This window comes from Olea europaea, chromosome 12 (genome assembly GCF_002742605.1).
Source record: "Olea europaea var. sylvestris chromosome 12, O_europaea_v1, whole genome shotgun sequence".
In the NCBI taxonomy this organism is placed as follows: domain Eukaryota; kingdom Viridiplantae; phylum Streptophyta; class Magnoliopsida; order Lamiales; family Oleaceae; genus Olea; species Olea europaea.
The window spans coordinates 27,452,972-27,464,869 of record NC_036248.1 but is presented as its reverse complement, the minus strand read 5'-3'; the positions used below and the strand labels follow the sequence as shown (position 1 = coordinate 27,464,869).

Sequence of the window (11,898 nt, the reverse complement as noted above, 5' to 3'; positions counted from 1 at the left end):
TATGGTACTATAGCTCGTTTTAGTATTAAAATGTATTCTATTCCAAAGTGTAAGCTGGTCTCTGTTTTGTGCCATCAGGTTCTTGATAGGATTAACTCCTTGGTCGAGCAATCTGGATCAATCACCATTAATGAGTGTGGGGCTGTGGAAGGTAAGCCAGTGGTTCTTCATCCCCATCCTCAATTTAGGATGTTCCTCACAGTTAATCCTAGCTATGGTGAAGTTTCCCGAGCAATGCGGAATAGAGGGGTAGAAATATATGTAATGCAAAATTGGTTGCTCAACGAGAAATGCAGTGAAAATCTGGATGAGATTGAATTCAAAGATGTGAAAAGATTTATTACCCTCTCTGGAATCCCAGTTGGTAAGTTGGTTGATATGATGGCCAAAGCCCACATTTTTGCTAAGCATGAAGGAGTCCATCTCAATGTAAGCATTACATATCTGGAACTTGCACGCTGGGTACAGCTATTCAAGAGGCTTGTCACAAATGGAAATCAACCCACATGGAGCCTCCAAATTAGTTGGGAGCATACATATCTTTCATCCCTCGGTGAGGGAGAAGGAAAAGATATTGTTGCTCAAGCAACTATTTCTTATTTATCAATGTCGGAACTTGGAAGATTTCCTTCTCCTCAAGATGGCTTGTTATGTTTGCCTGGAGGATGGCCAATACCCTTGGAATTGAGGGATTTTGTGTTTTACTCAAAAGAGGCTAGTGTGAGACAAAATTGTATGCTTTTGGAGTCCTTGGGAGCTCAGTTTGCATGTCAATCATTTGGAAGTAGCTCGAGCGGTTTTGCTAGAGGCACTGCAACTATTTACCTCATGGAAGTTAGGTTGCTACATTCCACTATGTTTCCTAAGGCTTCAAATGATATGCTCTCAAACTGTGGCATGCAAAATGACTATGACTTGGAATTAGCCAAGAAAAAGCTGTTCTTTGCTGCTAATTGGGCATTTGAGCAGGCCACTGAAAGCGATTACTGCCTTTATCTTTACTGGTTTGAGTGGCTTGGTTCTCAATTACAGCCATTTGGTTCATTTTTCAATTGGTTTTCCGGCTTACTAAAAAAGGAAATCGAACATCCTATTTGGAATCAGATACTTCATTCATGTAGAAAGCTTATGTCTTTAAGTTCAACTGAGAGAGATGTCATGTCTTTACCCATACTTTCCATGGAATTGGTTGATGCAACTGCATCTGTTGATATGTTGAGTTCCTGTCGCCGACTTCTAATCAACTCGATTAAGTGTATTCCCCTACTGAGACTTAGCTTTCAGCAATGGAGTCATGAGAATGAGTTTAGCTTTCAGCAATGGAGTCATGAGAATGAGTACAGCTGTGGTATCAGAACTCAACGTTTTGAACACGTTTTAAGTTCGCTACGAAGGGTGGAAGAGAAAGTGCTTGAATTGATTGCCGAGTCATCTACTTTTGATGTGCTTTTTCAATCATACAGTGACCTTCTTGAGCATCATATACTCTTTTGGAATTGTATCACTTCATCTCAGGTAGAATGTTTTCTAGTTATTTGGCGTTGTTTGATGAAAGATGCTGTGAAATTGTGGGAATTTTGCCCAAGAGAAGTAGAAAATTTTCAGGTACTGACATGGTCTTCATTCTTTTGCCTTCCCTTTTGTCCAGCTCCTTTCTTCATCTTTCTGTTACATATGCTAGAGTTATGTTTTGGACTTTATGTTGTATAGGAGAAAATGAAGAAACTGCAAGGAACTTCATACTTATCTTTTCATTCACAAAAGTCTCTGCTCTGGGCACATGGTGGACACCCTTCTCTGCCTTCGTCGGCTGAGTTGTACGAGAAACAGATTCAGCTTTCAAAACTTTGTGAATTGGACTGGCCCAGAAAAATGAAGTTTTGGAAGCTTGGTATGCTTTTACTTATTTATCTCCCCTATTCAGAAGAGCAGTTAGTATTTAGATGTTATGCTGGCTTTTTTTTCTTTTCCACTCTCTTACATTTTTTACTTGTTTCTGTATTACCTCGCATGTTTTCTATAGCTACAAGTGATCCAGATGAGATGCCAATTTATGCTGCTTTGTCTTGCAATTCGGAACTTCGCTTCCTTGCTGTGCAAGGTAGAATCGTCATTTTCTTCTGAGACTTGTAGCTTTTATTCCAGTATTGGTCCTGTGAATTCTCATACGCTCGTCAGGTGCTGAAATATGTTGATGTTAATGGGGTTCGTTAGACTGGAACTGTGAATTATCGTTCTTTCTTCGCAGGTGCTGTAATATGTTAACTTTAATGGGGGTAGTGTAAAAATGGCCACAATATCCTAAAAAATTATGATCTTCAAATTGTAATCTCATCAAATATAGGATTTATAACTTATATAGAGGTCTTCTTCTTCATCTGTAGATGATTTGATACTTGGATTTGACTTGTTATTGCATTCCAAGCCGGATTCAGTATTGATCTCATTATCAGTACTCTCTATTAGTTTCTTGTTAGATGTGCAATTTGATTTGAGCGGATGTTTACTTTTTTGAAGGTGTTTCTATGTCATCATATATTATTGGCAAAGCAGATGATGAGGATTTCACTGTTCCACAGCAGTTGGAAGAAATGTATCAGGTATGCTTCATGATGTTCTGTTCTTATTTACATTGAAACGAAGTTCTTTGACATTTACATATATGTCATTCTTGTAGATGCTTTTGAGAAGATTGGATTTTGAGAAGAATAAATGTAAAGACATTGCAGGAACTGCTCAACAAGCATATATACATACAGTTTCATCTGTTTGTTGTGTCTTCTCTCCTGATGTTTTATGTAGAAGATCTGGTGTATACTGCTGGCTGGAAACAATAAATATAACAGATGAGATTAGTTTTTTCCTTGATTTGGGGCTACTCCAGCATCTAACAAAGATTACTCTGGTTAACACTGAAGAACAAAGTCACGTACGACTTCTCCTTTCTTCCTTAACTTAATTAAGGGCTACTTGAAATCTCTTCTTCTTCTTCTTGACAGTGACATTTTCTTAATATAGCAGGTTTTATCTACTCTGTCTGGTCTTCTTGAATCAACTTTGAACTTCTCATTGAATTTCTCATCAAGGCCTCCAACTGACCTTATACCTCATCAAAAGATTTTGTGGACCCTGGATGCTTGGGAATCAGGTCATGCAGGTTCGTGTTTCTCTATATATCTGGTCGCATCATTTTTTTCTGGCATCTTTATAATTAGTGTATTCTTGCACTCTGCAGCAAATGAAAAAATATCCAGTTTCATTCTTGAGATGTGGTTTAGGTGGCATACAACACTGTGGGAACACTGCCCTCTTCTAGCAGAGCTATTGGTCAGACTATAATGTTGATTTACCACAAGACACATTTTTGGTTTGTGCTAGGCTCATTGTTTTGACTTTTATTGACTGGTCATGCAGGACCTCTACAAGCATGATGGCCTGCTGCCTCACAAGATTTTTTTGCCTTTGAAAATGGCAACGATCGATCAGTTGTTGTAAGATTTATTCTAGCACTCTTTTGATTATTCAAGTTCTCTCGTGATTTTTTTCTTGATGTTCTAGTTTTGTATGGTAACACGACAGTCATCAGTTAAGCCCTTCAGAATTTTTTTCTCTTTTCTCTTTCTTTTTATTTTTTGGTAAAACCCGAAAAATTTTCAGTTACCAGTATAGATTAATTACATGGAAAACGGTATCCACCTTTTGCGTTGAATTGGTCTCTCGTGTGCTTATGACTTTTGGATCAAGTTCATATGTTTTGTCATGTCCAATGAACACGACTACAAAAAGTGTGCCAGGAGCTATCAAAAGTGATCAATTATTTCCAACAAACGAAAAGCTAGCTACTTTATCATGAATAGCAAATTGCACAAAGACAACAATATTTCAGCATAATTAGCATATTCAAGCCAACTTGAGACCCTAAAAGGGGGAATTCTAAACTTCTCCCAGTTAAATTCAAGCTAAATTAGGTAACAGTAAATACCGGCATCCATTAAAGTATATCAGCCAAATAATATTAAAAATACGCAGAAATTTTGAAAAACTTTGGAGAGTAAAATGCTGATGACAAGGAAAAACCACTGTTGGTGGAGGGCAGAGTCGATGGTGGAAGGCAGTGCCAAGGTGGACAGCACTTGGATGCCTGTCTAACTGTGTCTTGAGAATTCTATATCATTTATGCTCGTCTTTACACAAAGCCCATTCCTGAACCTTCCCTTTCCCCCAAGGTGTAGCCATGTCCAAATCATTATAATCTTAAACCTTGGTTAGCAAATAAGAGATGCCACATCATTTAGTGTTATGCTCATCCACATTGAAGATAGTGCTGTGTTACTTGTTTGTATATTTATGGAGTTATAGATTTTTATTGATTTGTATATCTCAGGCAAAGTAGATTCTCTATCAGAGATTATCCACTTCACAGCTTCAAGCTTAGAGTTGCTTCCCGTAGTCTCTGGCAAAGTTCTGAAAATATGAATCATGCACACGCTTTACTTCTTTCTGCTGCACGATCTCTCTTCCAGCAGGTTTTTCCCCTCCTTTGATGAATAATATGCTTCTTTATATGGCCAAATCATGAATTTGGCACGTCTAATCTTTCATTTTTTGGTTTTTTCTACCCGTGCTTGTAGATTGTTTATGCGCATGAAAAATCTTACGAGGATGTCAAATTTGCTAAAATCAAGTCTGCTTTCCACTCTTTCAAGGAAATAAAGAATACGGTACATATCTTTCCTCGCTCCAACCTAATTACCGTTTTTCTTTTGAAGTGAGAAAGAATGTGATATTTGGTTTCAGAAAAAAGAAAAGAGTGTGATAATTATATGTATTAGTTGCTCCACTCTAAATGGGAACTAGAGGTTGTGTGTTTATCATTATAAAAAGAACATTTAATCTATTCACTTGCTGTATATGTATTATTGAGTTTCTTGAACAATTGACTTGGATAGCATTTTTCTGTTTCTATTGTTTATTTCACTGTTTTCATGCTTACTTTCTTGTCACAGCAGGAAACTATAAAGGCCCTGGTTTCCCTTCTTGGGTCGTCAAACCACCCCATATTCACTTCCTTGATTGATACATTTATTGAGCCATTGCTTGGTGAACTTTATCCTGTATGCTCATCTACTGGTGAGTGCATATATACTAACTACTAGTGCTTGGAGGTTTTCCAATTTTTGATTTAATTCTCAATTTTATTATTTCTTCACATTTGCCTTGTACCAGTAGACATTGTGCGAAGACTCGGATGTGCTTGGTTACGAATTGGTGGTTTACGTTATAATCTTTTGACCTGCTGCGACGATCTGGATCCGACTCTAAAATACTCAATTAAGTATTCTCAATTGTTGGAAAAGATTACTTCTCTTGAGATCGAAATTCAGGTGGATTTTTCTATCAACGTACACTTTTATCATGCACGTTCATGTGTGTAAAAAACCACTTATTTTCTTTCTATTTGTTATTCTTACACATGTTTAAGTAATATCTGGATTTGAAGTGCTGATATCATGAGATTGAGACTGTCTACCATTAGCTGGTTTGTGAGTGTATGTTAAATCTTTAAAAAAGTGAAGGTGAAAAATCCGTTATTGCCTCTCTCCAATTTGGAGAGAGATTAGAAAAATCCATTTGCCACTCTCTGTATGGTTGAGGGCATGGCGTTTCCTGATTATGTACTGATGATGCACAGAATAGTTTCATTCTATCTGTGTGATCACTCTGCATTTGACTCTGTCTGCTTCTCAAAATGTTCATGCAAAACCTCAATTTTTTCTGATGTTTCATATATCATGTCACCTACATGCACATGATCAACTAAAATGCATGTGAACAAAGGTCTCTCCTCTTTATACATATATAACATGTATATAACACATGCATGTGTAGGAATGTTTTTCTTGTGCTTTGTTGGTACTTCATGTATTTTGTCCTATTTTTTTCATCAATTTTTTGAAATCATTGGTTATTTGTTTTGATTTTGGGAACCAGTTTTGAAAGTACATATTTATCTTATGAGCTAAAGATTGATTCTATTGAATATTTATTTATCATTTATAATGTTGTGTGGATGTATTTGTCAAATGTAACTGGAACAATATACTGGTAAATTGTTGCATATACCCCCCCCCCCCCCCCCCCAAAAAAAAATGAAAATTGTCTGGGGGCAAGCACTTGCTTGTGAATTGCTGGTTGCATAACAAAACTTAAAAGGAGGTTTGCATTTCCTTGCAATCATTATGAATTACAAATCCTTGGGTCATTGGGCTTGTAGGTTAATTCATAGCTCATATTGTTGTTTTTACCCAGATATGTATTAATACTGCATCTTTACAGGTAAGGGAAGAGTGTGTCCATTTAGCAGGAAGTATTGAGAAAGATGCTAATAGTTACAAAGTGAAGTTGTTGGAAAGTCTCAATGCTGAGCAGAGAAGGCTTCGAAGAAAGGTTCATGAGCTTCTTTCCAAAGTGTTATACTGAATCTCTTTTTTTCTTGAAATTATTCTTGGAACCTTGCTACATTTACAATTTGGTGTACATTTTGGTTTGCACTTCGCCACGTCATTAATTAATTGGACATTTTAAATTTTAAGCCCTTTTTTCATCCAATGCATTGTTGACAAGAATGAAGTGTCAACCATAGTGTATAAAGGCAGTGTACAAATGGCAAAGTCTTTATTCTTGATGTGGCCATGTTGTTGGAATCTATGAACTACAGATCACTTACGTCATACATGTAGCTAATATTTTTGAGAATTTTAATATTATGTGGATTTGTGATTCTGGGTCGTTGCTCTTTGTTCTCTACACACTCCTCGCCAATGTCAGTGATTCAGTTATTTTCCTAGTCGAGAGGTGGGGAAATGGCACTTGTTTAATCCACGTATGATCTTTGTAGGTTGATAAAGATTTGATAGACAAATTCTGGAACATCAGTTAATTGAAGTCCTTTATTCATGTTACCTGTCTGACATTGTTTAATCCATGTATGATCTTTGTAGGTTGATAAAAATTTGATAGACAAATTCTGGAACATCAGTTAATTGAAGTCCTTTAGTCATTTTACCTGTCTGACATTTTGTCTAAAATTCATTGATACTTGTGACATTGTTACTCCCTTAAAGAAATGCATGTTTAAAGAGTAAGGATATTAGTTTAAATTCTACTCCTTTTAGAATCTGTTTTCATTCCTCGAGACAATTATTGGAAATGAGATTCTGGATGTGGATATTAAAAAACTTCTGGATAAGTATTTATTTTCCTGATGGTTTACAATTTTACACTATTTTTTTTTTTTTTATCTGTAATAACATTGATTTTTAGATTTTTTTTATCTACTTCCATGGGCACTGTTTATTAAAAAAAAAAGAAGCTTTTTGCTTATTAGTTAATGACATCAACTACTTGTAAATTGTATTCACGTAGACAATTACTCTCATACCACATTTGGACACTTAATTGTTCTTTCTTTGTCCATTCAATTTACTAAATCTGGTTGCATTAAAAATCATTTAAATATTTATTATTTTCTTTATGCACAAAGGAGATACTTGCACCCACCTAATTTTGTTTGCTCTTATGTCAGATTTCATTCCGCTCTGATCCAGGAAAATACGGGGAGTTGAAGCGTGAGTGTGATGATTTCCGTGAGTTGGTTTCGAGTTTCATTGGTTGGATCATGAATGTTGAAAGCATGGATACAGGAGAGGTTACCGACCGATTAAAAAATTGGCAGGTATAATTTGCTTGCCATCATTTAGATCAGTAAATTGTTGTCTTTAGATGCAGCAGCCTGCAATGTGTATAATTTCCTCTCTCAAGGTTTCTTTCTTCTTTAATATCCTTGTATCTCAGGAGACTGCTTTGTGCTTTATTGAGCACTTGTCGAATGTGTACTCTTCATATGTTGATGTCGTTCAACCTGTTCAAGTTGCGATATACGAAATGAAATTTGGCTTATCACTGATAATTTCTAGTTTATTGTACAAAAAGTATCTTGAAGAGATTGGAGAGCAAGATATGGAGATGGTTCTGGTAAATAAGAGATCCATTTCCCTACTTTTTATTTTTATTTTTCCCTTAGCTGTTTGCACTTGACACTTGAAGCTTATTGGCAGCACACAATTTATGCTTTTATGAGATTTCCTCGAGGCTGTGCAGCTAGAAGTGTTTCTGTCAATCTTGATAATAAGCAGGCCAAACTGGTATCCAGTGATATTGAATTGCCAACAAGCATTGGTGCTGTAAATATTAATTTGCTAGAGAAAATAATTGGTTTCACAAAAAATTCCGTAAACAATGGAACGGTTAGTAATTCTGATTGTGATGACTTTCCTTTTTCTTTTTCTTTTTTAAGCCTGGTATGCAACTAGGCTTTTATGTCTTAATTGGCATGTTGTGAATTGCATTTGTAATTTTTCTTCTACTACTTTACATTAGGTCTCGACCCTGCAACTTAGAATTTCCATGTATCAGAATGTTCTATCTCAGATCAAACATTCTGTTGCCGACGCACGTTTTCTGGATGATGCTACCTTCAAGGTGAGGTCTTACTACGTGAAATTTTACCGGTTCTCAGGCCACTCTCACATCAGCATCTTAAAATAACATTGTACTATAAACTTTGTCAGCTTTTGGATGAGATCTTTGATAAGTTTGCTAGAGAGTGGATGCATATGAAACTCAAAGTGAAAGCTAGAGAAGATAACGAAGCACAAGAGTTCAAGTTCAAGGCACGTGCATTTAAGATCGAGACCATTGTTGAAATAGATATCTCAAACCTAGCAAGTTTGCTTCCAAATGAAAGCTTCTCAGAATGGCAAGAAATGCTTTCCGAAGAACATGTTGAAAAGGTAACATTGCCTGGTCTCATGCACCGTGTGGTCATGGAAACGTGTACGTATATGTGTTCAGACATACATTCACGTTTATATGTCTGTACGTGCACGTATATTAGGTGTGTATCAATATGGTGTGTGACAGTGTCTGTAACTGTGTTTGTAGACCAAAGCTGGCAAGGAGCATGAAACTTTGGAGGAAGATTGGGATTCCACAGTGGAATTCAATTTGAATGACTTGGTCCAGGTTCATAATCAGTTATTTGGTTCACTGGACCTTGTTCGGAATGTAAGTTCACTTCAAATTTGTCTTACCTAATTCCAGCATAAATTTTTAATACTTAGTATAAATTCGCCTTACACGATTCAAGCATAAGTTTTTAATAGCTTACTACGCCCCTGTTTAGTAGAGATTTTTTTTTTTTAAAGCCCTTTTTTTTCGTAGAATGCGTGGTTAAAAAGTGGTAAAAGTTATGGGTCCACTTGCAAATTTATCTATTGGGAGAATGTGTGGTTGAAAATGAGTTTTAGAAAATCGGACCAAACAACGGCTAGATAAAGCTCTTAACTGCTGTATAGCTGATCTTTCAATATCAATGTGCAAACACATCATCACACACTAACATTCTCTAATAATAATTTATTTTGATGCCTGTGAAAGACCCTTTCCTCTATAAGATAGTGCTAAACTTATCCTTTAGGAAAAAAAAAAAAAAGATAGTGCTAAACTTCATAAGAAACTTATTATTTTTAAAATAAAATTAGAAGAATACGGATTAATTCATAAAAGATTAGGATATCGAATTTTGTTTCTACTTAGATTGTTCTAATCTCAGTGTAATGTGTGTGAATTAGCTAAAATCATGGTGTTCCTTACCCTTAAAATAATGCTGGAAGAGTGAAGAGTCTCTGTTACGCATCTTGTTGTTGGGACACTCACAAGTAACTTGCCTTTCAGAGCAAAGTGATTCATAAGTTTTGTGAAAAATGTACGCCGTCATTGCTCTTAAGCCTAATGAGCATATTGAATTCATCTTCTTTGAGCATGGATGTGTTCATTGTGTTGCCGAAAGGCTCCACAATTGTATATCTACCGTATAATAAACTTATTGAAGATAGATTTTACATTCCTTTATACTAGTTCATTCATAAAATATTAGGACATCAAATTTTGTTTCTACTTAGATTGTTCTAATCTCAGTGTGATGTGTGTGAATTAGCTAAAAATCATGGCGTGCCTTACCCTTATAATGCTGGAAAAGTGAAGAGTTTTCTATTACGCATCTTGTTGATGGGACCCTCTCAAGTATCTTGCCTTTCTGAAGTGATTTATAAGTTTTGGGAAACATATACTTTGTCATTACTCTTAAGCTTGATAAGCATGTTGAATTCATCTTCTTTGAGCATGGATGAGCTCATAGTGTTGCCGAAAGGCTCCACAATTGTGTATCTTCCGTACAGTAAACTTACTGAAGATAGATTTTACATTCGTTCATTCTGTATTGGACTCATTTAACTTGCAATTTCTTAACATTTTTCTGTCATCAATCTGAGCTTTCATTTAAGAAACAATAACTATCATTGCTTTTCCTGTTCAGCCTGGAAGTATTCATGTGTCTGATTTAGACAGATTATCTTCCTTCCTTGGCTCGTATACTTTGGGAGTTCAAATGATTAAAGGTGCGTCTCTTATTGATCATTTTTTCTTTTTTAAATTTTATGTAGGTAAAATTTCTCATTCTTTTCAATTTCCAGATTTAGGTGGTTTATTCTCCTCTAGTTTAGATGCTAAGGTTACGCCAGAACACTTACTTCGCCTCTGTATGGAGCATGATCACAAGTTTAAATTGTCTCACAAATCAGCTCACACTTACAATTTTTATCAGGTTTGTCTTTTCTAAAATGCCTGTGCTTTTTTACATTTGCTTGTTTTCACTTGAAAATGATCACTTATTAACTACTTTTCTCTTTGATTCTCATTTAGGATCCAAACTCATCCATGATGGTTAAATTGGTGGAGCCTGTTACGATTCTTAAGCACCGAATTCTTGTGCTTTTGAACGAATGGGATGATCATCCTGCTCTTCAGAAAATCTTGGATGTAATTGAAATGATATTGGCTCTACCATTGAACACTCCTCTCGCCAAGGTAGATTGTTTACCACCGGCGTAAGGTTTTTGAGATTTAAATGAGCTAATAATGTGCTGTACATCCTATTGCTTTTTCTGTGATAGTTAAAATATAATATATCAGGGTCTTGAACCAATTTATGTTCTTCTATGTCTTCTTTCTTTCTTGTGATACTCTTGCTGTTGGACTTTTGAATCAAAACTAGTTGAAGTTATAATTTTTCTTACCTCACCTTACTACCTTCCTTCCCTGGTTTCCACCTTGTCAATTACAATATATAAACAGAAAACTAAAATCATTATTTGCCAAGGGATCTTGGCATCCTTGAATTTAGCTATCTGCTTGTGCTGAAATGATATTTTCTGGTTCATAGCAGGATATTCTTGTTGCAATACCTAAATACCTAACTTGTCTTGTTTTCCGCTGAAGGTTCTCTCGGGGTTGCAGTTCCTTCTTAACCGGGTACAAATTTTACAGGAAACTGTTGCAAAATTCCCTCTCTCTGGTAAGCAATTAGCCTTTTGCTGCATATGGTTTTCCATGATGGAATACAAGTAAATCTGTTTTTTATCCTCAAATATTTTCCTTTAGATGAATTGGACCCAATTCTCATGCTGGCGTCCTCGTGGCATAAGTTGGAGTTCGAATCTTGGCCTGCTTTGCTGGATGAACTTCAGTTACAGTTTGAGATGAATGCTGCGAAGGTAACATTGGTCTTTTCCTCGCATTTTATTTTCCTGGTAGTATATAAAACCTAGTTGAAGAAACCTAATTTTGTCAAATTGACATATTAATACATCCAACATAGATAGGAAGCCTATGGGGTATCTCAAAATGATACAAAGACATTCACAATGGTTATAGTTTCAGTGTGCCTGGTATTCTATTTAACCGTTGTAAAGTTTTCTAGGTTTCAATCTATAAAATGTA

The 11,898-nt window shown here is 35.9% G+C and overlaps 1 protein-coding gene across 1 annotated transcript in view; it reads left to right on the top strand.

The window, feature by feature from the left end:
- The window catches only part of LOC111406850 (midasin), a gene marked incomplete at its 5' end in the record, with an annotated part of 42,535 nt that overhangs the window by 21,963 nt on the left and 8,674 nt on the right, over positions 1–11,898 (top strand). The window contains 24 exons of the mRNA XM_023036218.1: positions 79–1,605; positions 1,711–1,891; positions 2,024–2,101; positions 2,518–2,600; positions 2,678–2,929; positions 3,019–3,157; positions 3,236–3,327; positions 3,415–3,491; positions 4,385–4,526; positions 4,632–4,721; positions 5,007–5,130; positions 5,227–5,384; positions 6,337–6,447; positions 7,586–7,735; positions 7,855–8,034; positions 8,118–8,306; positions 8,440–8,541; positions 8,631–8,852; positions 9,004–9,126; positions 10,436–10,517; positions 10,593–10,723; positions 10,822–10,986; positions 11,398–11,473; positions 11,560–11,672. Of these exons, the coding sequence (XP_022891986.1) occupies positions 79–1,605; positions 1,711–1,891; positions 2,024–2,101; positions 2,518–2,600; positions 2,678–2,929; positions 3,019–3,157; positions 3,236–3,327; positions 3,415–3,491; positions 4,385–4,526; positions 4,632–4,721; positions 5,007–5,130; positions 5,227–5,384; positions 6,337–6,447; positions 7,586–7,735; positions 7,855–8,034; positions 8,118–8,306; positions 8,440–8,541; positions 8,631–8,852; positions 9,004–9,126; positions 10,436–10,517; positions 10,593–10,723; positions 10,822–10,986; positions 11,398–11,473; positions 11,560–11,672 (4,587 nt within the window). The remainder of the gene's footprint in view (positions 1–78; positions 1,606–1,710; positions 1,892–2,023; positions 2,102–2,517; positions 2,601–2,677; positions 2,930–3,018; positions 3,158–3,235; positions 3,328–3,414; positions 3,492–4,384; positions 4,527–4,631; positions 4,722–5,006; positions 5,131–5,226; positions 5,385–6,336; positions 6,448–7,585; positions 7,736–7,854; positions 8,035–8,117; positions 8,307–8,439; positions 8,542–8,630; positions 8,853–9,003; positions 9,127–10,435; positions 10,518–10,592; positions 10,724–10,821; positions 10,987–11,397; positions 11,474–11,559; positions 11,673–11,898) is intronic.